This window comes from Dama dama, chromosome 19 (genome assembly GCF_033118175.1).
Source record: "Dama dama isolate Ldn47 chromosome 19, ASM3311817v1, whole genome shotgun sequence".
NCBI classification, from domain to species: domain Eukaryota; kingdom Metazoa; phylum Chordata; class Mammalia; order Artiodactyla; family Cervidae; genus Dama; species Dama dama.
Window position 1 is genome coordinate 11,014,775 of NC_083699.1, and position 26,328 is coordinate 11,041,102.

Genomic DNA, 26,328 nt, shown 5'->3' on the forward strand with positions numbered 1-26,328 from the left:
TTTCTATCCTGAAATAACTATTTGGCTCTACCAATTAACTACACAAGCAAAATTTTTTGAACACTTGACATTTTAGTACCTCAGCACAAATTTTTTTTTTAGCTTCTCAAAAAATGTTTATTTACTCTCTTAAAATAGTGTCAAGGTATCTTGTGGACTATTAACTCAAAGTTTTCTGAATGTTTTGTATTTGATTTCCTCCTTGCATGTGTTCTTATCTATTGCAGCATGGCTAGAGCACAGTAATCAAGTGGGAAATACAGTTTGAAAGTCAGGTTGGAGACGTCCAGGCCTGCCGTACATGGCATCCTGCTTGTGCCGGGAATAACAGCCCAGGCCAGGGGAGAGAAGGGAGCCGAAACCAGGCCTGGGCCCTGCCCAAGGCTGTATTTATCTAAGGAAGGTGTGCTTGGTTGATTCTTGCAAAGGTGTCATAGGGGCTGGTGGTGGTCTAGTAGAAGATAATGTATGGGAGTTTGGATTTTATAATGCAGTGAAAAGCCATCAGGAGGGAATAAAAGAATTCAATGTGTAGTTTGTGAAGAACACTCTGCTGTGTATCAGGGGCTGGAGAGAGGCAAGAGTAGAAGCAAGGAGGCCAGTCATGAGGTGGTGGTGACCACAACTAGGGTGGTGATAGTAAGAGGTGCAGAGAAAGCAATAGATTCAGTGTCTCTTTTGGAGGCAAAATGAGCAGGGCTTGATGGTGGATTAGGTGTGGAGGGTAAAGGAGAGAGAAGTGTGAAAGGCAGTTGCTCCAGTTACTGACTTGAATAACTCCATGGGTGGTGGTGCACATCCTGAGATAGGGAGCATTGAAAAAGGAACAGGTGGGAGGGGATTGTATCAAGATCTCTGGTACAGTTTATTTGAGCACCTATGATGTATCTCTATGGCTACCAGGAGGCAAGAACAAAAGTAGGTGAAATTCAGAAGAACATCTGCTTTTTTCTCTTAAGTGCCCTGAGGCTTTCCTTGCTTTTCACAACCTGATAGCAACCTATCTGAACAATTCTGTCACGTGCCTAAATGATTATCGGTATTCTTTCCTCCAAACAATCTAGGAAATAGCCAAAACAACTCCCGTGCAGTGAATGTAAGCATAAGTGCTTTGCCTTGAGGCAAATGACCAGGGCAATAAGCCCCACTGACCCCATACTGAGGCTGGTCTTCTATCTACATTTTATGTCATTTAAAGGGCTTCCTACAAAGTTCCTTAGCAAACTTTCTGTTTCCCAGCTTTAGTGTTCCCTTGAGAAATTCAAGTTGACCTCTCTCCTCTTACTGGCTTGAGAATCACAGTCACAGTAAGTCAGGTTTGACAGTTTTTCTCCCAAGTTATCTGCATTTACTTGGTCTTAGAATTTATAATCTAAATAATTTATAATGGCACAATGTAAATCTAGAGCCAACCTGTCACTGGGATCACTTCTCTAATCCGCTAGATAAACTCCCAGGCGTGAATGACTCCAGTACTCATGGATTTGTTCTCTCTTGCTCAAGTAGGCAGAGCCAAAACCAATGACTAAAAACCACAGGGAGAGAGATGTTGGCTCAACTAAAGGAAAAGCTTCCTAATGCTTAGCGCTGTCTGAAAATGGAAGTGCCTGCTGGGGAAGGAGTGAGTTATGGTTTCTGGTGGTGTCAAGGTATAGAGCAGATAATCATTTGGTGCAGATTCAATGGTAGAGATTGAAGTCAAGGTGTAGAAGTAATCTCCACTGACTATTGAATTCCTGCTCCTGCAAGAGCTTTACACAGATGTTTCGTCTCATTTAATCCTAATAACAACCCCCAAGGGAATCAGTTATAACCCCACCAGGAGAGGTTACAGTCACAATTTAAGATCACACAGCTAGAGTGGCAGAGCCAGGATTTAGAGCCAGGATTTAAACTCGGAGTCCAAAACCTTTGTTTATCCTTCCACAATTCATGGAAGCTTGAGAAAATGAACTAGGGGATTTTTAAGGTCCCTTCCAGCACTATGGTTCTGAGTCAAAATCTGGATACAGGCATCACTGACTATGTTTTCTTTAGGTCACCCTTCTGGCCTCAATCTCATTAAAATGATAATCTATGACTCCAAAACTGTCTGTGGTCTCTTCAAGAAAGGCCCGTTTTTTAAAAATCAGCATGTATACCTTGTATCCCCTCTGAGTTTTCAACAGAACTTGGTGTGAGAGCCTCAAAATCTTTTCTTCTTTTTTTTTCCTTATAGGGTTGCTGGCAAAGGACAGAGTTCACACTATAAATATACAGAAGACTAAGCTTTTAGTATTTCTGAAAACTTATAATATATTGTCCTAACTTCTCTACTCATTTTACAGGTCTTAAAAGTCTTAGAAGATCTGGAGATATTTGACCCAAGGTCAACTTCTCTGGTCCAAGTTCTGAGTCAGATTTTTTTTTAACATTAGAATTTAAAAATCCATGTTAGAATTAGAATTTTTAAACGATTAGACCCTAAGAGTTCTCATCACAAGGAAAAGTTCTATTTCTTTAATTTTATCTCTATATGAGATGATGGATGTTCTGTAAACTTTTGTGATAATAACTTCAGGATATATGTAAGTGAAATCTTTATAGTGTACATCTTAAACTTATATAGTACTGTATATCAATTATATCAACAAAACTGGGAGAAAAAATGAGTCTGAAAATAAACTTAATTTACTTATGATAATAGGGCATTAAATTTACTTATGATAATATGTGTGTTAAATGCTGTTTTCTAGATTGAAGCTGAACTCGCCAAGGAAAGAGCCCAACATTTGGTTGAATTTCAGGAGCAAGCTCTTCTCTTTAAGGAAGAAGCTAAACTGGAACTTGATATTGAAAAGGAAAAACACCAAGAAATAATCCAAAAGTATAAGAAAGAACAAGAAGAACTACAAATGAAGGTCTGTCATTATGGTTTTCATCATCATTTAATGGATTTGAAACTGTAGATGTTGGTTATTTCCTCCTAAGGACAACACTGTATTTCTAACTCCTATGGATTTCCTCATGGTCATCACAGCTTATTTTTAGATAGAGTGATTTGGCTATTCTCCATAATGAATGACTGAAATAAATTGTATAAGAATATAATCCAGCTAGGTATGGAATTTTTCCTACTAAATAAATGTATTTTTAAAACAGCATAAATTATGTAACTAATAATTAACATGGTTAGATATTCTAATACCTCAAATGTCTAGCAAAAGATAATGATGTGTTTTACATAATTAAAACTTTATCAACAACTAAAGTCTATCCCCTTTAGTTGCAACTACTTTCAATTCTAGTTTTGAATGAAGGGGAAATATTTTTTAAATATCAGACTTCCATAATTTCTTAAACAATGTACACTAAACAAAATACAAGATTTTGACAAGGTTCCCTTGTTTTCATAGGACCTGAAAGTAGAGTGTGTGTCTTTTGTGTGAGTATATTAACCAAGGCCTAGTGATAAAGTTATATTTTGAATAAACTCATTAAGAGCTTATGTAAATTAGCATTGAATGAGACTTACGGCCTGCCTCCACTTCGTTGTACAGGGGATATGGTACAGTTTTTTCAGTAGCTCACTATGAATAGGCAGGGCCAGCCACGTGAATGTGGTGTCACAGGTCCCCATACAAACCTTGCAGGTTTAATGCCCTGGAAATGCTCTTGAAATTCTTAATAATAATTTAATCTCTGAATTTGTGTTTATAAGTACAGTCCTGTTTGGGACAATGGGACAATGGAGCATGCCCTGGGAGCTTGTAGCCTCGGCTCAACTAAGGCCCACTCCTCCTCTTCTGGACAGTCCTGTCCTAGACATGCCCTTACTTCCCGACTCCTGCCCCCACTCCCATTTTCCCCTCACCCCGTGACTGCTGTTACTCTCCCAAGGTGGCCCAGGACCATCAGCAGGGGAATGCTGAAAGGCAGGCCCCAACTTGCCAGGGCTACAGTCTTTCAGGAGAAGTCCTAAGTCCAGATTTTGTGAGTGAATTCTCTTGATTTTTTTTTCTTTTACTGTTGACTCCCTTATTATAAAATCAAAACCTGTTTATGGCTCTGTGAGCCTCCGCTTCCCAAGATAACCTGCTCTGTTCAGTAGCAGCTCTCCTCTGGATAAAGGAAACTACTGCTCAGACCCAGAGGTGACCCTCTTCTTCCCCGGGTTAACTGAAGAAAATGTAATATTAATTTATAAAAACTGTGGTGAATAGGTTTCTTGTAAAAGTTATTGTTAATGTAAATTTAACATTTGAAACAAATTTTGGGTACATAACCCTTAAGTAATGGTTCACAAAATCCTTGGAACTTTAGTCTGTAAATGCTTTCCAGATTCTTCATGGCCTGATTTCTTGTTGTACTAATATTTATAATATGACAATATCCGTAGCATAAATAATGATATGTTTTGTCAGAAGCAGCTTTGCTCTTCCTGGTCTGTTTTGTGTTATTTGTTTTGCTTTTTTTAAGGAGAAAAATAAGCAGTCTTTTCCCTTCTAAACATGCTGTGACACTGAGAAGTTTCTCAAGTTGTTCTTTCCTCTCTTTGTCTGGAGGTACCACCTTCAGAAGCAGTGTATTTTCAAAGTATTCTGGTATCCTCTAGAACTGCATTGTCTAATATAGTAACTTATGTGTCTACTTAAGTTTCAATTAATTAAAATTAAATAAAATTGAAAATTGAGTTCCTCACTCATGTTCGCCACATTTCAAGGGTGCAACAGCCCATACTAGCAAGTGAGAGCCTACTATTAACATTTCTTTTCAGTTCAGTGATCAGTGATTTCAGCTTCATAGCTTGGAATTGGTCATGGTGAGAGTGTTTACACCATGGAAATTGAATACAAATTTGACTTCTATGTGTGTGTGTGTGTGTGTGTGTGTGAATCCATTGTTAAATATTTACCAGTGCAGTTGTATCTGACTCATTGCGACCCCCATGGACTTTATAGTCCATGGAATTCTTCAGGTCAGAATACTGAAGTGGGTAGCCTTTCCCTTCTCCGGGGGATCTTCTCAACCCAGGGATCGAACCTAGGTCTCCAACATTGCAGGTGGATTCTTTACCAGCTGAGCCACAAGGGACGCCCAAGAGTACTGCAGTGGGTAGCCTATCCCTATCAGCGGATCTTCCTGACCCAGGAATCAAACCAGGGTCTCCTGCGTTGCAGGATGATTCTTTACCAACTGAGCTATCAGGGAAGTATTTACCAGCACACCACTATCAACAGTCACATACGGGTAGTAGCTAGCACATAAGACAGTGCAGAGTATTTCTTCTTCTTGTTCAGTCACTAAGTTGTGTCTGACTCTTGCAACCCCATGGACTGCAGCACACCAGGCTTCCCAGTCCTTCACTGTTTCCTGGAGTCTATTCAAATTCACGTCCACTGAGTCTGTGACTCTATCTAATCATCTCATTCTCTGCCGCCCCCTTCTCCTTTTGCCTTCAGTCTTTCCCAGCATCCGGGTCTTTTCCAATGAGTCAGCTCTTCTCATCAAGTAGCCAAAGTATTGGAGCTTCAGCTTCAACATCAGTCCACCAATGAATATTCAGGGTTGATATCCTTTAGGATTGACTGGTTTCATCTCCTTGCTGTCCAAGGGGCTCTCAAGAGTCTTCTCTAACACCACAATTTGAAAGCATAGGTTCTTCAGTGCTCAGCCTTCTTTATGGTACAGCTCTCACATCTGTACATGACTACTGGAAAAACCATAGCTTTGACTACATGGACCTTTGTCAGCAAAGTGATGTCTCTGCTTTTTATATGCTGCCTAGGTTTGTCATAGCTTTTCTTGCAAGGAGCAAGCATCTTTTAATTTCATGGCTGCAGTCACCATCTGCAGTGATTTTCGAAGCCCAAGAAAATAAAATCTGTCATTGTTTCCATTTTTACCCCAGCTATTTACTGTGAAGTGATGGGACCAGATGCCATGATCTTAGTTTTTTTAATATTGAGTTTCAAGCCAGCTTTTCCCTCTCCTCTTTCACCTTCATCAAGAAACACTTCAGTTCCTCTTCACTTTCTGCCACTGGAGTGATATCATCTGCATATCTGGGGTTGTTGATATTTCTCCAGCAGTCTTGATTCCAGCTTGTATTTCATCTGGCCACCTTTCACATGATGTATTCTGTATATAAGTTAAATAAGCAGGGTGACAATATACAACCTTGAGGTACTCCTTTCCCTATTTTGAACCAGTCCATTGTTCCATATCTGGTTCTATATGTTGTTTATTGACCCCACATACAGGTTTCTCAGGAGGCAGGTAAGGTGGTCTGGTATTCCTATCTCTTTTAAGAATTTTCCACAGTTTGTTGTGATCCACATAGTCAAAGACTTTAGCATAGTCAATGAAGCAGAAGTAGATACTTTTCTGGGGTTTCCTTTCTTTTTCTATGGTCCAACAAATGTTGGCAATTTGATCTCTACTTCCTCTTCCTTTTCTAAATGCAGCTTGTACATCTGGAAGTTCTCAGTTCACATACTGCTGACAGCTACCTTGAAGGATTTTGAGCATAACCTTACTAGCATGTGAAACGAGGGTGCAATTGTATGGTGGTTTGAACATTCTTTGGCATTGCCCTTCTTTGAGACTGGAATGAAAACTGACATTTTCCAGTCCTATGGCCACTGCTGAGTTTTCCAAATTTGCTCATGTATTCTGTCACTGAAGAAAGTTCTATTGGGCAGGGATACTATAGAAGGTGTGGTATCTAAGGTACCTTCAATCATCATATACAAGGATGAAAAAAAATACATCAAAGGAAACCTTACTAGTATGATTTGAGTAGACTGTAGCACCGAAGAATTGATGCTTTTGAACTGTGGTGTTGGAGAAAACTCTTGAGAGCCCCTTGGACTGCAAGAAGATCCAACCAGTCTATCCTAAAGGAAATCAGTCCTGAATATTCATTGGCAGGATTGATTTTGGAGCTGAAGCTTCAATACTTTGGCCATCTTATGTGAAGAACTAACTCATTTGAAAAGACCCTGATGCTGGGAAAGATTGAAGGTGGGAGGAGAAGGGGATGACAGAGGATGAGATGGTTGGATGGCATCACCAACACAGTAGACATGGGTTTGGGTGGACTCCAGGATTTGGTGATGGACAGGGAGGCCTGGCATGCTGCGGTTCATGGGGTCGCAAAGAGTCAGACACAACTGAGCGACTGAACTGACTGACTGACTGTAGCTATGATGCTCTCCTACATGCATCCCCAGACATCAGGTATTTCTAGGTCCCAAAGTCACCCTAAAATGAGTCCAGACAGACACTTGATCAAGACTTGAGTTGTCCTTGGTAGTTCAGTTCAGTTACAAAGATTTAGGTAATTCAAAGTATGTTCAAGTGATTAATTCAATTCCATTTTGGGTGATAAAAATAAAATCTTAGTCTTAACTTTTAAAATCGTGAAGGCCTATATATGTCATAAGACTTGTTTTCATCAGATCAGACGAAAACACCAATTATTTAGAATAAACCTCTTAAAACCAAGAGAATTCTGTGGCTACCTAGAGACTATTACCTACAAACTAATGCAAGGCTTATCTTACAGATATCTGACTTAATCGAAGGTGCTACTAAAGATCTAAGACTGAAACTCGCTGCTCTTGAAGAAAAACTCCGTGAATCCCATGTTCAATATACTGAAGAATCTGCGTTAAAGGAGAAAGAAATTGAAAACCTTAAAAATTTGGTTGTAGAATTTGAATCACGTTTGAAGAAGGAAATTGACGGTAATGGTTCAGTTTCAGAGGACCTGAGGAAGGAAATGAAAAAGAAGTCAGATGAACTGGAAAGAGTAATGCTGGCACAAACACAACTGATGGAGCAATTCAACCAGTCCCAGAAAGAGGTAGGAAGCAGGTGATGGTACCAATGCAGTTGGTGAAAGAGTGCTGGTCTTTCAACAAATAAACAAACAGACAAAGACATGAAATGTATCTTGGTGTCATGCAGAAAGTTCTGGACTATTAGTCAGAGAGCTGGGGTCATATCCTGGCTCTGTCCTTAACTAGGCAGGCATTTAACCTCTCTGGACCTGGCTTCCTTTTCTGTAAAATAAATAATATGTTTATCTATGTAATATCTAAGGTTTCCTTGGCAAGTTCTACTGTGTTGCAAATGACCGTTTAAAACCTCTAAGATTAGAAATCTTTATATATTTATGTCTTATTTGTTGAAACATTACATTTTTGCCAAAGAAATCTTTAGAGTACTTGCTGTTTAATATTTTAGACTGTATATTTTGTTTTTTTATTTTTTTATTATTTTTATTAGTTGGAGGCTAATTACTTCACAACATTGCAGTGGGTTTTGTCATACATTGACATGAATCAGCCATGGAGTTACATGTGTTCCCCATCCCGATCCCCCCTCCCACCTCCCTCTCCACCCAATTCCTCTGGGTCTTCCCAGTGTACCAGGCCCGAGCACTTGTCTCATGCATCCCACCTGGGCTGGTGATCTGTTTCACTATAGATAATATACATGCTGTTCTCTCGAAACATCCCACCCTCACCTTCTCCCACAGAGACCATAAGCCTGTTCTGTACATCTGTGTCTCTTTTTCTGTTTTGCATATAGGGTTATCGTTACCATCTTTCTAAATTCCATGTATATGTGTTAGTATGCTGTAATGTTCTTTATCTTTCTGGCTTACTTCACTCTGTATAAGGGGCTCCAGTTTCATCCATCTCATTAGGACTGACTCAAATGAATTCTTTTTAACAGCTGAGTAATATTCCATGGTGTATATGTACCACAGCTTCCTTATCCATTCATCTACTGATGGGCATCTAGGTTGCTTCCATGTCCTGGCTATTATAAACAGTGCTGCGATGAACATTGGGGTGCACGTGTCTCTTTCAGATCTGGTTTCCTCAGTGTGTATGCCCAGAAGTGGGATTGCTGGGTCATATGGCAGTTCTATTTCCAGTTTTTTAAGAAATTTCCACACTGTTTTCCATAGTGGCTGTACTAGTTTGCATTCCCACCAACAGTGTAAGAGGGTTCCCTTTTCTCCACACCCTCTCCAGCATTTATTGCTTGTAGACTTTTGGATAGCAGCCATCCTGACTGGCATGTAATGGTACCTCATTGTGGTTTTGATTTGCATTTCTCTGATAATGAGTGATGTTGAGCATCTTTTCATGTGTTTGTTAGCCATCTGTATATCTTCTTTGGAGAAATGTCTGTTTAGTTCTTTGGCCCATTTTTTGATTGGGTCATTTAATTTTCTGGAATTGAGCTTCAGGAGTTGCTTGTATATTTTTGAGATTAATCCTTTGTCTCTTTCTTCATTTGCTATTATTTTCTCCCAATCTGAGGGCTGTCTTTTCACCTTACTTATAGTTTCCTTTGTAGTGCAAAAGCTTTTAAGTTTCATTAGGTCCCATTTGTTTAGTTTTGCTTTTATTTCCAATATTCTGGGAGGTGGGTCATAGAGGATCTTGCTGTGGTTTATGTCGGAGAGTGTTTTGCCTATGTTCTCCTCTAGGAGTTTTATAGTTTCTGGTCTTACATTTAGATCTTTAATCCATTTTGAGTTTATTTTTGTGTATGGTGTTAGAAAGTGTTCTAGTTTCATTCTTTTACAAGTGGTTGACCAGTTTTCCCAGCACCACTTGTTGAAGAGGTTGTCTTTTTTCCATTGTATATCCTTGCCTCCTTTGTCAAAGATAAGGTGTCCATAGGTACATGGATTTATCTCTGGGCTTTCTATTCTGTTCCATTGGTCTATATTTTGTCTTTGTGCCAGTACCATACTGTCTTGATGACTGTGGCTTTGTAGTAGAGTCTGAAGTCAGGCAGGTTGATTCCTCCAGTTCCATTCTTCTTTCTCAAGATTACTTTGGCTATTCGAGGTTTTTTGTATTTCCATACAAATTGTGAAATTATTTGGTCTAGTTCTGTGAAAAATACCGTTGGTAGCTTGATAGGGATTGCATTGAATCTATAGATTGCTTTGGGTAGAATAGCCATTTTGACAATATTGATTCTTCCAATCCATGAACACCGGTATGTTTCTCCATCTGTTTGTGTCCTCTTTGATTTCTTTCATCAGTGTTTTATAGTTTTCTATGTATAGGTCTTTTGTTTCTTTAGGTAGATATACTCCTAAGTATTTTATTCTTTTTGTTGCAATGGTGAATGGTATTGTTTCCTTAATTTCTCTTTCTGTTTTTTCATTGTTAGTATATAGGAATGCAAGGGATTTCTGTGTGTTAATTTTATATCCTGCAACTTTACTATATTCATTGATTAGCTCTAGTAATTTTCTGGAAGAGTCTTTAGGGTTTTCTATGTAGAGGATCATGTCATCTGCAAACAGCGAGAGTTTCACTTCTTCTTTTCCTATCTGGATTCCTTTTACTTCTTTTTCTGCTTTGATTGCTGTGGCCAAAACTTCCAACACTATGTTGAATAGTAGTGGTGAGAGTGGGCACCCTTGTCTTGTTCCTATTTCAGGGGAAATGCTTTCAATTTTTCACTATTGAGGGTAATGCTTGCTGTGGGTTTGTCATATATAGCTTTTATTATGTTGAGGTATGTTCCTTCTATTCCTGCTTTCTGGAGAGTTTTAATCATAAATGAGTGTTGAATTTTGTCAAAGGCTTTATCTGCATCTATTGAGATAATCATATGGTTTTTATCTTTCAATTTGTTAATGTGGTGTATTACATTGATTGATTTGCGGATATTAAAGAATGCTTGCATTCCTGGGATAAAGCCCACTTGGTCATGGTGTATGACTTTTTTTAATATGTTGTTGGATTCTGTTTGCTAGAATTTTGTTAAGGATTTTTGCATCTATGTTCATCAGTGATATTGGTCTGTAGTTTTCTTTTTTTGTGGCATCTTTGTCTGGTTTTGGAATTAGGGTGATGGTGGCCTCATAGAATGAGTTTGGAAGTTTACCTTCTGCAATTTTCTGGAAGAGTTTGAGTAAGATAGGTGTTAGCTCTTCTCTAAATTTTTGGTAGAATTCAGCTGTGAAGCCATCAGGTCCTGGGCTTTTGTTTGCTGGAAGATTTCTGATTACAGTTTCGATTTCCTTGCTTGTGATGGGTCTGTTAAGATCTTCTATTTCTTCCTGGTTCAGTTTTGGAAAGTTATACTTTTCTAAGAATTTGTCCATTTCGTCCAAGTTGTCCATTTTATTGTCATAGAGCTGCTGGTAGTAGTCTCTTATGATCCTTTGTATTTCAGTGTTGTCTGTTGTGATCTCTCCATTTTCATTTCTAATTTTGTTAATTTGGTTCTTCTCTCTTTGTTTCTTAATGAGTCTTGCTAATGGTTTGTCAATTTTGTTTATTTTTTTCAAAAAACCAGCTTTTAGCTTTGTTGATTTTTGCTATGGTCTCTTTAGTTTCTTTTGCATTTATTTCTGCTCTAATTTTTAAGATTTCTTTCCTTCTACTAACCCCGGGGTTCTTCATTTCTTCCTTCTCTAATTGCTTTAGGTGTAGAGTTAGGTTATTTATTTGGCTTTTTTCTTGTTTCTTGATGTAAGCCTGTAATGCTATGAACGTTCCCCTTAGCACTGCTTTTACAGTGTCCCATAGGTTTTGGGTTGTTGTGTTTTCATTTTCATTCATTTCTATGCATATTTTGATTTCTTTTTTGATTTCTTCTATGACTTGTTGGTTATTCAGAAGCGTGTTATTTAGCCTCCATATGTTTGAATTTTTAACAATTTTTTCCCTGTAATTGAGATCTAATCTTACTGCACTGTGGTCAGAAAAGATGACTGGAATGATTTCAATTTTTTTGAATTTTCCAAGACCAGATTTGTGGCCCAGGATGTGATCTATTCTGGAGAAGGTTCCATGTGCACTTGAGAAAAAGGTGAAGTTGATTGTTTTGGGGTGAAATGTCCTATAGATATCAATTAGGTCTAGCTGGTCCATTGTGTCATTTAAGGTTTGTGTTTCCTTGTTAATTTTCTGTTTAGTTGATCTACCCATGGTTGTGAGTGGGGTATTAAAGTCTCCCACTACTATTGTGTTACTATTAATTTCCTCTTTCATACTCGTTAGCGTTTGCCGTACATATTGCGGTGCTCCTATGTTGGGTGCACATATATTTATAATTGTTATATCTTCTTCTTGGATTAATCCTTTGATCATTATGTAGTGTCCTTCTTTGTCTTTTTTCACATCCTTTATTTAAAGTCTATTTTATCTGATATGAGTATTGCAACTCCTGCTTTCTTTTGTTCTCCATTTGCGTGAAATATTTTTTTCCAGCCCTTCACCTTTAGTCTGTATGTGTCTCTTGTTTTGAGGTGGGTCTCTTGTAGACAGCATATATAGGGGTCTTGTTTTTGTATCCATTCAGCCAATCTTTGTCTTTTGGTTGGGGCATTCAACCCATTTACATTTAAGGTAATTATTGATAGGTGTGGTCCCGTTGCCATTTACTTTGTTGTTTTGGGTTCACGTTTACACAACCTTTCTGCATTTCCTGTCTAGAGAAGATCCTTTGGCATTTGTTGAAGAGCTGGTTTGGTGGTGCTGAATTCTCTCAGCTTTTGCTTGTCTGTAAAGCTTTTGAATTCTCCTTCATATCTGAATGAGATCCTTGCTGGGTACAGTAATCTAGGTTGTAGGTTATTCTCTTTCATTACCTTAAGTATGTCCTGCCATTCCCTTCTGGCCTGGAGGGTTTCTATTGGTAGATCAGCTGTTATCCTTATGAGAATCCCTTTGTGTGTTATTTGTTGTTTCTCCCTTGCTGCTTTTAATATTTGTTCTTTGTGTTTGATCTTTGTTAATTTGATTAATATGTGTCTTGGGGTGTTTCGCCTTTGGTTTATCCTGTTTGGGACTCTCTGGGTTTCTTGGACTTGGGTGGCTATTTCCTTCCCCATTTTAGGGAAGTTTTCAGCTATTATCTCCTCGAGTATTTTCTCGTGGCCTTTCTTTTTGTCTTCTTCTTCTGGGACTCCTATGATTCGAATGTTGGGGCGTTTCACATTGTCCCAGAGGTCCCTGAGGTTGTCCTCATTTCTTTTGATTCTTTTTTCTTTTTTCCTCTCTGCTTCATTTATTTCCACCATTTTATCTTCTACCTCACTTATCCTATCTTCTGTCTCTGTTATTCTACTCTTGGTTCCCTCCAGAGTGTCTTTGATCTCATTTATTGCATTATTCATTTTTAATTGACTCTTTTTTATTTCTTCTAGGTCTTTATTAAACATTTCTTGCATCTTTTCAATCTTTGTCTCCAGGCTATTTATCTGTAACTCCGTTTTGTTTTCAAGATTTTGGATCATTTTTATTATCATTATTCTAAATTCTTTTTCAGGTAGATTCCCTATCTCCTTTTCTTTTGTTTGACTTGGTGGGCATTTTTCATGTTCCTTTACCTGTTGGGTATTTCTGTGCCTTTTCCTCTTGTTTAGATTGCTGTGTCTGGAGTGGGCTTTCTGTATTCTGGAGGTCTGTGATTCCTTTTTATTGTGGAGGTTTTACCCAGTGGGTGGGGTTGGTCGATTGGCTTGTCAAGGTTTCCTGGTTAGGGAAGCTTGCATCGGTGTTCTGGTGCATGGAACTTGATTTCTTCTCTCTGGAGTGCAATGGAGTGCCCAGTGATGAGTTTTGAGATGTGTCTATGTGTTAGGTGTGACCTTGGGCAGCCTGTATGTTGGCGTTCAGGGCTATGTTCCTGCGTTGCTGGAGAATTTGCATGCTATGTCTTGCTCTAAAACTTATTGGCTCTTGGGTGGTGGTTGGTTTCAGTGTAGGTATGGAGGCTTTTGGACAGTCTCTTATTACTTAAAGTTCCATGTAGTCAGGAGTTTTCTGGTGTTCTCAGGTTTTGGGCTTAAGTCTCCTGCCTCTGGATTTCAGTTTTATTCTTCCAGTAGTCTCAAGACTTCTCCTACTATACAGCACTGCTAATAAAACTTCTAGGTTAATGGCGAAAGATTCTCCCCCATGTGGGACACCCAGAGAGGTTCACAGAGTTACATGAAGAAGAGGAGAGGGAGGAGGGAGATAGAGATGAGCAGGAGGAGAAAAAGGGGGACTCAAGAGGAGAGAGATCGAATATGCAGTTGTATTTTAGACTGTATATTTTAAATATAGTTGTTCTTTAGGATTTTATTGTTCTGTCATTCTAAAGTTGTAAGATAATCTACATGTATTGGTCTTCTTTCCTGTGTACACATGATTATTTCAGCAGTATTTTATTTAAACTGGAGTAGACAAGTTCATGTCCATGGCATCAGCAAACTTTGGGAGATGGTGAGGGACAGGGAGGCCTGGCATGCTGCAGCCCATGGAGTCGCAAAGAGTCAGACTCAACTGGGCAACTGAACAACAACATACTTATCCCTGGTGGCTTAGTGGTAAAGAATCCACCTGCAGTGCAGGAGACGCAGGTCCAATCCCTAGTCAGGAAGATCCCCTGGAGAAGGAAATGGGCAGAGGAGCCTGGCAGGATACAGTCCATGGGGTTGCAAAGAGTTGGACACGATTTAGCGACTAAACAACAGAGTTATTTTGATTTGAATTTTTTTTTCCTAACAAAATCTTATTTCTGAACTGCTGACCATTTTATAAATGGTAGATGCTATGGACTGAATGTCTTCCCAAATTCATATGTTAAATATAATCACTAGTATGATGTGTGGAGATGGGTCTGTCAGAGATGTTTGTGTCTTGAGAGATGAGCTAATCTCCTGAATGGAATTAGTGCGCTTATGAAAGAAAGCTTCCTCACCCCTTTCACCACGTGAGGACACAGTAAGAAGATGGCCATTTTGAATCAGGGTCCTTACCAGACACCACATCTGTTGGCATTTTGATCTTGAACTTCGCAGTCTCCAAAACTTTGAGAAATAATATTTGTTGTTTGAACTGTGCAGCCTCTGGTATTTTGTTTTAGTAACCCAAATTTATTAAAACAGTGGGGCAATTTTCCAATAGCCAGGAATTAGTATATTGTCATATTAGAATATTTGATCCTATTTATGACAGTATAGCAGATAAAGGCAAATGGAGGAAGATTCTGAATGTTAGTGATAAATTTTTTGGTTTTATTGGTGTCTTAAAGATGAATAAAAGGAAAGTGCTAGTAGTAATATTGATTATTAACAAATACACCATGTTTTCTTGCTATTTGTAAATTGTCAACCAAAATTCAAAGTGTATACCATCATTATAATTATGACATAGTGAACCTATTGCAAAGAAATTTTAAGTTAAAATGTGGAATGAACAGAATATTGGATCAAGAATAATACCCAAAAACCCTATTAAAGTAGAAATTTCTTCCATGTTACAAGTGAGAAACTGACTTAAGATGTTTGAATAATTTCTAAGATGACCCAGCATGGTGGAGCCAAGATTCAAATTTGAATTTCTAAGATTTGGATCTCTAAATTTCATCTCCATGAATCTCTATATTTCCTCTTTTAGGATACCTGAATCTTAGTGATTCTGCTTCTAAATTTCAAAGTGACCTAAGGCTTGGCACTCAAATCTCCAGGACACTCACACACTCACACACACACACACACACACACACACACACACCCTCTCTCTCTTACTTTTAGAATAATAATAAACACACTAATGCTTACTACACCAGATGGCTAGGTGTTGTGTGATTGAATGTCTCCCGTTGGAACACAGCACCACAACCTCCCTTGGAAAAGGGGCTGCTCCTCCAGTCCAGGCAGGAGTGGGAAGAGCCAGCACACACATGGACCCAGCTCTGCTGGAGCAGGAGAGAGGTGATACTTCAACTAAGACAGCAGTGTTGAAGTTCTAGAGGAGGGACAGCAGGTTAAAGGAGAGAAAGGCCAAAGTAACTAGACCAGCAGGTTTTCTAACTCTCAAATCTCCCCAAGAAATGGCAATATGGAAAGTGATGAGTTATTTATAAACTAGGACATTTATTTATTCTAGGAATTTATAAACTAGAACAAGACTATAAAGGGTCAAATCCAGGAAATATATAATAGGCCAGTGCCTGTATTCAAGTGCCAGGCACTGTGCTAGTCATCAATATGCAATTATGAACATGACTGACAACTGCCATTCCCTGCTTTCAAAGAGGAATTTAGAGAAAATATTATGTTGAGCAGTTAAAGTGACATCCAGAGGCAAGAATGATCTAAAAAGAAACTTCCCATGTAAAAACACAGACTAAAAGTTAGGAATCTGGACATAGGACTTGCATTAGTTATGTATTGTTATATAACAAACTGTCATCAAAATCAGTGGCTTCAAACAGCGAACATTTATTTCTGAGTGTTGGAGATCTGAATGTGCACCTTAGCTGGATGCCTCTTGCTCAGTACCTCTCATGAGGTTGGTGTTAGGGTGTCAGCTGCTGCAGTCTCATTAAAAGGCTCAACTGGGGGCGGGTTGACTTCCAAGCTCATTTATATAGTTGTCAACAGGATTTACTTCCTCATGGTTGTTGGGCTGAGAGCCTCAGTTCAATGTTGGCTGAAGAAGGGGAAGAGAAGACCCCCTCACTTCCTTCCAACATGAACTTTTCCATAGAAGAGCCTGGCAACATGGTAGCTAGTCTCTCTCAAAACAAGCAAGTAAGAAAGAGAGAGTGCAAGAGACGGTGCCCAAGATAGAAGCCACAATCTCTCTAACTTAATCTCAGAAGTGGCATCCCACTGCTTTTGCTGCATTCTATTCATTAGAGATGAAACAACAATTCCAGGCCACACTCAACTCAAAGGGGTTGCAGAAGGCTGTGAATAGCAAGAGGGCAGGGATAAGTGGGGGCCAGTTTATCGGTTGCCAACTCAGGGCCTCTGAAGGTAACTTTGGCAAGAGAAGCTAGACTACAAGTGAAGAATGAATATCTTTTTCACACAAAAGCAGCTACATTTGGAATTCTTCCTGCTTGTTGGTTGTAACAGGAAGCCACTCAGAGATGAAATTTTTTTACATGCAAACTTTGGAAAGATACAAGATACTGAGTTGGTATATAAATGATCATAGATCATTACTGGGAAATAGAAAGGGATTGTAGCAAAAGTAAAGTTATCTTGGGACATGGCTGAGGGCAGACTTCCCATCAGAAGTTAGACAATTACAACTGAACTGTAAGAGTAAATAATTAAGCCTGCTTCTCTGTTTAAGAATGCTAAAGTCCAGAACATTCTTATTAAATTGGAAATGAATTAATACAAGTGATAGGAATTATGAGCCAGAATGAACTGAGGTTGTTAGCATGTAAAGTAAAAAGCACTACTTTTTGTGACCATGCATTCCAGACACTTAAAATTTCTCAGGTTCTGGAGGAAAAAAAGCATCATTTACGTGGATTACAAATTCCCATTAGAAAGAAGATAAATTAATGGTCTAATAAGAAAGCTAATTAAGGAGAGGAAAACATCACTTTCATTCAGGAGGGCAGAAAATAGGTAGGACTTTGTTTTTAATTGTGTAAAGAAAGTTCTCAAGGATAGGAGGAAAGCCATAGACTCCAAAGGGCAAAATGGATATTCCTCCATGGAGCAGGGGTGAGTGGAGTGCTGCCACAGAAACGAGGGTCAAGAAGGTGAGGCAACAAAAGGTTCAGGTCAATAAGAAGAGAAAAAACAGGAAGTAAAACTATATGGGAAATGTAAATGTAAAAAAGGGGGCTCCTGAAATTCTTTACAGGGAAAAGACACAGACATCAAAAATTGGAACAGTTTAAAAAAATAAGAAGCCAGAAAAGAAACATAATATGTTAGAGAACAGGACATTATCATTTAAAACCAGCTTAAAATAGATCCCATGCTTTTTGCTGCCAATTTTCCTTCCTTACTAGCTCCGTATGAGCTCTACCAAGACAGTGTGACTCCACTGTTTGGGGCCTTGGATCCAAAAGGAGAATGTGAAAAAACAAATCAAAGTAAAGCCAGTACAGAGAGTTCAATATTTTTGTTGACTTGAAACTATAGGAAAACACAAGGGGCAGAAGTTTTAAATTCTCCCACTTCCTGTGGCTATCTAATGAGGATGAAAGATATTCAAAAATAGAAGGTAATGCTCTTGGTTAAACATGAATGATTAAATGCATATTTTTATCTCTGCCTCCATCCCCAAATACCACTAAAATGACAGTAAATTAATAAAAAGTGAATAAATACATGAGGAAAAAAGAACAGGAAAGGAGATGACATTTGATGAAAAAAATATTGACCAAAATTTGGAAAATGGAAAGTAAGGTATGGATGAGAGGTAATCAGCAGGCTATGGATATTGAAACCTAATGCTTGTGGAGAGTGTGAGAGTGCATGGAATCCTAAAAAGGAGCAAACCCAATCACATTAGAAAGGCTCACCAAATATCTCTCAAAGAGGGAGAGAAGAGTAGATCTGAAAACAGGGCTGTATGAATGTTTTTTAACGGTGCAAACAGGTGCTTAGATGCCCTCTGCAACCCCAGGCAGCCCCCACCTACCATCCTGGCAGCATACTAAAGTTTTACACTCTAGAAAACCTGAATGCAAGAGACTCTGGACTTGAGGATACACAAAAGCAGGAGATGATATAAGGCAAGAGCTAGAGTAAAGGTCTGTATATTTCAGGCTGAGACCTCCCAGTCCTTGTCACCCACTCACTTCCCAGAACACAGACAACCAAGCTTATATATCAATACCCAGGAAATTGGAGGAGCTCTCTGTGGTAAAACGAGCTAGCTCAAAAGAAGATACCTCTGGCTTAGGAATAGACTTAACAAATGAATTGAAAGACTTATACACTAAAAACTATAAGACACTGATTAATTGATTAAAGAAAGTTTTAAAAAATAAAATACCTCTGGGTACCAACAACTATTAGTACCTCTGGGCACTAACTAACTTTTAATTAAAAGTTATATGCATGTCCAATGAAACATATACCAGTAAACAAGCCCTTACCTAGTAGGCACACAGAGTTTCCAGTAACATTTTGAAGACTCATTTTTTAAGCACAAAAAACAAAGAATAACCAATCATTTGAGGAACACTTCTAATATGAAAGACAGAATCAGGATCAAACAAATAAGCAAAAAAAGAACAAAAGTGTCAAAAAAGAGTATAATTCATATCCTTAGAGACAAAACAGAAGATATTATATCCATGAAACATGAACAGAGGGCTATAAAAAGAGAACAGGAATGAGTATTAAAGTATAAGAATTGAAATAAAAAATTTAATATTTGGCTTAAATGATAAAGATGAAGAAACAACACAGAAAGTAGAAGAAAAAGGTCAAAAGATGGAGAGAAGAAAAGAATATTAGAGGATCAAGCCAGGATATCTAATACTTCATTAATAGGAGTTCCAAAAAGAGAGAACAGAGAAAATGGAAGGGAGAAAACTATCCAGGAATTAATCCAATAAATTTTCTAAGTACTGAAGGGGATTTCTATATTGAACAAGTCCACTCAGCATGATGGATGGCAAAGCAAACACAGCAAAGCACTTCATCATGAAATGCCACTACCTTAAGGATAAACATAAGGAATTAAAAACATTAAGGAAAATTATTTCCAATCTAGGATTCTATATCCTGCCAAATGATCAATTAAATGCAGCTGTCAGAGATATTTTCAGACATTAGGGTTCTCAAAACTGGTACTTCCCTTGCAGTCTTTCTCAGGAAGTTCCACAATGAGGGCATAAACTAAGAAAGGAGAAGACACAGGAATCAGGAAATGAGCATTCCAACACAGGAGAGAGGTAGTGGGAATCCCCAGGACCAGGATGATGGTGGGAAGAAATCCAAGGATGGCAGCAGTGCAGCAGACTTAGAGAATAGCCAGGCTGAGTTCAGCAAAAGAATGGCAGATTTTTAGAAGGATGTCTCTGAGGAAAAAAAGAGAATGGATAGATTACATGGGGTGCTTAAACATGTTGAGAGGATATTTACACTTCTGTAAGTAGGTTTGGTGAAAAATTGGTTATCAACACCTAGAAAACTAAGCAGATAAATAATGGGATAATAATAAACTCCAGAAGGGAACTGGGAAAGAAAGGAAATGTGATCATAGTACACTGCATGGCTAAGGTGTACATATACTTATATACTATAATCATATAAAGTGGAATATAGATTTGACTAAAAATTGTGGTAGAAGTTGGGAAGGTTTTCCAATAAAATTGTGATAGAAGCCTCTCCTAGGGGAGCAGAAACATCTCCTAATGGAAGGTGAAACAACTGTTAAGAGTTGAAATAGGAAGCTAAATCCTCATCTTTGATTCTATGAAATCTGTAGATAATGACTTCAAAATTGAAAACCATGAGGTAGCTCTATAATAACATTATCTAGGACCATGGATATAAATATCATTAGAAACAGCTTAAAAACCTGAAAATGGTTGTTCCTGGGAGGCAGAACCTGAAAGTGTGAAGTGCTTTATTTCATTATAATGTTATAGTATTGTTTTAATCTTTAACTATGTGTAATAAACTAATTTTAAAAAATAATTTAAAATAACAGAAAAGAGTAAATGATATAGAGGACCCAACAGAGAGGGAAGCAGAGGAAAGGATAAGGGACAAAGTTATAGAAGAAAAAACAGGAAAGTTTTAAGTCCAGCAAATAAACAACAGAATATGAACCTTAATGAGATATTTTTTAAGATTAGAGAAATTTTTAAAATAAAGACAAAGCAGATTCTAGCTTAAATTTTAGTAACAGGTACCTGAATCATTTCTGTTTATTCTTCAAGTCCAAACAAAAGGAGTACTCTTCAGTGAACCCACAGAATCTACATCTGTGTGCCTAATACAGCTGGTTGTTTTTGCTTTTTAATCTTTTCTACTGAAGTAGAATATATATATATATATATATATATATATATATATATATATACACACACACACACACACATACATATATATGAAGTGTTATATTCGATGGGATGGTCAGAGGTCTCTCTGGGAAGATAATATTCAAGCAGACCTGAAGTAAGAAAAAGAACATTCCAAAGTGAATAGGAAGTATAAAGGCCCTGTGGCAAGAAGCATCCTGGGAACCTTTGAGAAACTACAAGGAAGTCAGCAAGCATTGCTGGAGCTTAGTGAGCAAGAAGGACGTGGTAGGAAGCAAGGTTGGAGGGGCCAATTCACGTGGAGTCTTCGAAGGCTGTAAAGACTTTGGACACCTTCCAACTTTGGCTTCTCTTCTGAGAGTCCCTTGGACTGCAAGGAGATCAAACCAGTAAAACCTAAAGGAAATCAACTCTGAATATTCATTGGAGAGACTGATGTTGAAACTGAAGCTCCAATACTTTGGCCACCTGATGCGAAGAGCCAACTTATTAGAAAAGACCTTGATGCTGGGAAAGACTGAAGGCAAAAGGAGAAGGGGGTGACAGAGGTGAGATGGTTAGATAGCATCACCAACTCAGTGGACATGAATTTGAGCAAACTCCAGGAGACAGTGGAAGACAGAGGAGCCTGATGTGCTGCAGTCCATGGAGTTGCAAAGAGTCGGACAAGATTTAGCGACTGAAAAACAACAAAGACATTGGATTGTTGGACTTCCCTGGTGGTACAGTGGATAAGAATCCACCTACCGTTGTAGAGGACACAGGTTCAATCCGTGATCCAGTAAGATTCCACATGCTGTGGGGTGACTAAGCCCAGGAGCCACAACTACCGAGTCTGTGTACGCAACTACTAAAGCCCAGGCACCCTAGAGCCTGCGGTCCACAAGAGGAGGCACCACAATGAGAGGCCCTCACTCCACAACTAGAGAGTAGCCCTTGCTCTCTACAACTAGAGAGAGCCCATGCACATCAGTGAAGAACCAGTACAACCAAAAATAAATAAATAATTTTTTTTAAGAGTTTGGATTGTTTTCTAAGTGTGGTGAAAAGTTGAACCAAGGGAGTGACATGATTTGACTTATTTTTAGAGAATCACTCTGACTACTGAGTGGAAAATAGGTTGAAAGGAGCAGGGCAAAATGAAAGCAGAAAAACCTATTACAAGGTCCTTGAAAAGGTTTAGAAAAGCATTGTTGGTCACCATCATAAAGGAGGTGACAATTGGCCAGATTTGGTATATATTTGGCATGTATTTCCTAGGTGTAGGTAATGGAAGTTGCTGATGGGTGGGATGATGAAGAAGGGTAAGAGGGGTCAAAGATAATGCCAAAGTTTGGTGTGTCAACAACTGAGTGAATGAAAGTGCCATTACTAAGATGGAAAGCACTAGTTAAGGAATACAACTGGGAGGAATATCGGGAATTTGATTGGGGAAGTGTTAACCTTAATATAAGCACAAGTTGGAATTAAGATTGCCGGGAGAAATGCAGATGACACCACCCTTATGGCAGAAAGTAAAGAGGAACTAAAAAGCCTCTTGATGAAAGTGAAAGAAGAGAGTGAAAAAGTTGGCTTAAAGCTCAACATTCAGAAAACTAAGATCATGGCATCTGGTCCCATCACTTCATGGGAAATAGATAGGCAAACAGTGGAAACAGTATCAGACTTTATTTTTTGGGGCTCCAAAATCACTGCAGATGGTGATTGCAGCCATGAAATTAAAAGACGCTTACTGCTTGAAAGGAAAGTTATGACCAACATAGATAGCATATTAAAAAGCAGAGATACTACTTTGCTAACAAAGGTCCGTCTAGTCAAGGCTATGGTTTTTCCTGTGGTCGTGTATGGATGTGAGAGTTGGACTGTGAAGAAAACTGAGCGCCGAAAAATTGATGCTTTTGAACTGTGGTGTTGGAGAAGACTCTTGAGAGTCCCTTGGACTGCAAGGAGATCCAGCCAGTCCATCCTAAAGGAGATCAGTCCTGGGTGTTCATTGGAAGGACTGATGCTGAAGCTGAAACTCCAATACTTTGGCCACCTGATGTGAAGAGTTGACTCACTGGAAAAGACCCTGATGCTGGAAGGGATTGGGGGCAGGAGGAGAAGGGGATGACAGAGGATGAGATGGCTGGATAGCATCACCGACTCAATGGACATGAGTTTGAGTAAACTCCTGGAGTTGGTGATGGACAGGGAGGCCTGGCATGCTGCGATTCATGGGGTTGCAAAGAGTCAGACACGACTGAGTGACTGAACTGAACTGAACCTTAATATATCTATTAGATATCCAAATGGAGGTGTTGAATGGACAATAAGTTCAGGGAAAACTGAGGAGAGATACTGATTTCAGAGACATCCACATATCCTAATCCTTGGAACTAAATGAGGTCACCCAGAGCATGGGGCAATAGAGGAGGGTTGAGAATGTGCCAACTCTGAGAGGCTGGGAGGATGAGGAGACTGGGGCAAAGGTGATGTAGAGGGAACATCTAGTGAGGTGGGAGGGAAACAGAAAGAATCTAGCAAGGACTCTAGGAATGAAAGTATCTAAAGAAGGGAGCCTGCAACTTAGACTCACAATCTCCTGTACAAGAATTTTTATTTCAGATAGGTTTTGAAATTCAGTTTTGAATTATTGAACATTAATAAAATGCATATGCTCCTGGAGATCTAGGGCAGCCTCTTCCATTTGTTGTTGCTGTTGTTTAGTTGCTAAGTCATTCCCGACTCTTTGGAGACCCCATGGACTGTAGCCCACCAGGCTCCTCTGTCCGTGGGATTTCCCAGGCAAGAATACTGGACTGGGTTGCTACTTCCTTCTCCAGGGGATCTTCCTAACCCAGGGATCAAACCCAGGTCTCCTGCATTGGCAGGTGGGTTTTTTTTTTTTTTTTTTTTTTTTTTTTAACCACTGAGCCACCAGGGAAGCCCCTGGATGAGTTTTAAAATTTTTGGTGTTGTCAATATTTTCCAAATGTAAAGTGAAAGTAAAAGTCGCTCAGTCATGTCCGACTCTTTTGAGATCCCATGATACTGTAGCCTGCCAGGCTCCTCTGTCCATGAAATTCTCCAGGCAAGAATACTGGAATGGGTTGCCATGCCGTCCTCCAGGGGATCTTCCCAACCCAGGGATCAAACCCAGGTCTCCTGCATTGCAGGCAGATTCTTCACCATCTGAGCCAACAGGGAAGCTCCAAATGTAAAGCCTATTTTTTTTAAAAAGAAGGCCTATTTATTTAGGAAATGTTACTAATACATCTGGTAAGGATGGATTTATGTAAACTCTTAAGATTAAATTTTAGGAATACATACATTTGAAAACATAAATAGCTTTTCTGCAAGAAGAATATGCCTAGTTTTAGGATATGCATTTGTTTGTATATTTATTTGATGTAGAGAAAATGGCACACATTTCTCTGGTAACTCCATTTATGTGAGTCAGTTAAAAAGTTAGTAGTTCTCATTTTTGAGAACTACTCAATTTGAACCTAATAAAGAGAACACTGGAGTGTCTTCCAGAGAGTAAAGTGGTAAATGGAGACTCTGTGCCTTCCAGCTTCACAGGGAACAGAGGCAGATGGGGTGGTGGGTGAAGAGGGGCTATTCTGGGGGGTAGGGGGCTCAGACCAAGGGTCTCCAGTCATGGAGAGGGAGATCCAGGCAAAACTGTCTTTCACGTGTTGGAGAGTCAGCCCTGGTATGCAGTATGGATGCCAAAAATTTGACAGAATGAGAAAAATATGGAGAAACTGTTTTTGTTGTATCTAATTAATGTTAATTAAGTCTCAACTAAAGTTAGCTTACTGACTTAGAAAGTAAATCCTGAACACTATGTCTTCATGGGCTCTTCCTCTCCATTCTAAAATCTGCTCTTGAAGGCTATCAGTTCAAGGGACTATCGCCCTCCATCTCTCCTTCTGTTTTGGTATGTCTGCCATGGTTATTTCACAGTGCCCATTATGTTTGCAAGCATAGAAAACAATTTTAAGAACAACCTGCCTAACATCCATTTTGCTTCCTTCCTGGAAATTTATCCAGATTCTCCTCCCTGCCTTAACAAAGGGTCATTTCCACTGTTTTCCTGCAGTGTTTTGGCTGATCAGATTAGTTGAACAGAAGTCTTAAATGGAAGGTTGGGCACATCCTTTGCTAACACCCACTCATCTTTCTGGTTTCCACACCTTTTCCACAGAGTCTCCTTCCACCTCAGCTCCCCACCCAGTTGGCCAGTCACCCACTCATCCTGGGAGAGATCTCATTTGGGTTGGTGGAAACTGTAATCTGATCACTGCATGACTGGTTCAGACCTCACTGGGTATAAAGCATGAACAAAGACACCCATCTGTGCTGCTTCTTCACTGAGAACTTGCTTTCCTGGCATGTTCCCCCAAAATTATGCCAAATACAGCGGATTGCCATCACAAATGGAATTCTCACCTTCAGAATAATCAAGTTATCCAGCAAAGCCTTGTCTTGCTCCTTCCACTGTTTTTGGAATTGAAAGCAATCCAGCTGTCTCTAAGGACAAAAAAGAAAACAAACATAAAAATAAACCATTCTTACATTACAAAGAGTGGGGGAAATTGACCATTTTTTTAATACTAGAAATTTCATACAGATGGTGAGCTAATTTATATTTTCATTTTGACATTTATTTTCCCAGTAGGAGTGCAATTAAGCCATATTTTAAGTCTGTTCAAAGTGGCCATCATCTGAAAATGTTGTAGGCATATCTGTAGATAATGTTCTCACCCAACTGGCATGGGTTAAGGACTCAGGAATGCTAGCTCCCCTTCTCCTAGACCACCCCAACCAAGGGGCACTTAGGCTATGAATCTGCTGCATGAAAATTGACTTCCTATCCTTCCTGCTTCCCATCCCTTCTCACTCAGGGCTACTTTCTACAGAACTGGCAAAGGGATCTTCCTTTATTGTAAATTTGGCCATGCCAGCCCCTGCTTAAATAAATCTTTCGGGACTGCATATGGTGCTCAGAGTTAAAACTACTATTAGCAGGTTGTCAAAGTCGTCCTTGACCTGATCCTGCTTACTCTCCCTGCCTCAGTCCTGGTCTCTCCTGTTCTCTGCACTCTGCGCTGGAGTCATACTAAGCCATGTATCTTCCCAAGATGTGACTCTCCCTCTCACTGCCGGGCGTTTGCATCACTGCCCACTCTGCCTGGAAAACCCATTGCCCCTCTTCATCTGACTCATGCCTTCTTTTCCATTTTGACTTACAGTTTAGTTGCAATCCAGTGATAACACTATTTTGCTATATTAAAATATGGCCAAAGATGCTTTTACCTAAAACTTTTAGAATGCTGTAGCTTCACTGATTATTCTCCTATTTGCCCATGATTTTCAGTCTTATCGAACATGTTCCATCTTAGATATTTTCCCATGTTGTTCAATGAAAACACATATTAAAATTCTACAACTACCTAACCTTACAAAAAGATCATCAATCCCGAAAGACAAATACTTTGCTTAAATTGCTGAAAGCAATCTACCCACAAGAAATGATTCTTTTTCACATATGACGGA

At 39.1% G+C, this 26,328-nt stretch overlaps 1 protein-coding gene across 4 annotated transcripts in view; it reads left to right on the forward strand.

Moving 5' to 3' along the window:
• Positions 1-26,328, forward strand: part of LEKR1 (leucine, glutamate and lysine rich 1) — a 219,359-nt gene that overhangs the window by 180,567 nt on the left and 12,464 nt on the right. For all 4 annotated transcript variants that reach the window (XM_061168190.1, XM_061168193.1, XM_061168192.1 and 1 more), the window contains 2 exons: positions 2,736-2,900; positions 7,550-7,849. In XM_061168190.1, coding sequence (XP_061024173.1) covers positions 2,736-2,900; positions 7,550-7,849 — 465 coding nt within the window. The remainder of the gene's footprint in view (positions 1-2,735; positions 2,901-7,549; positions 7,850-26,328) is intronic.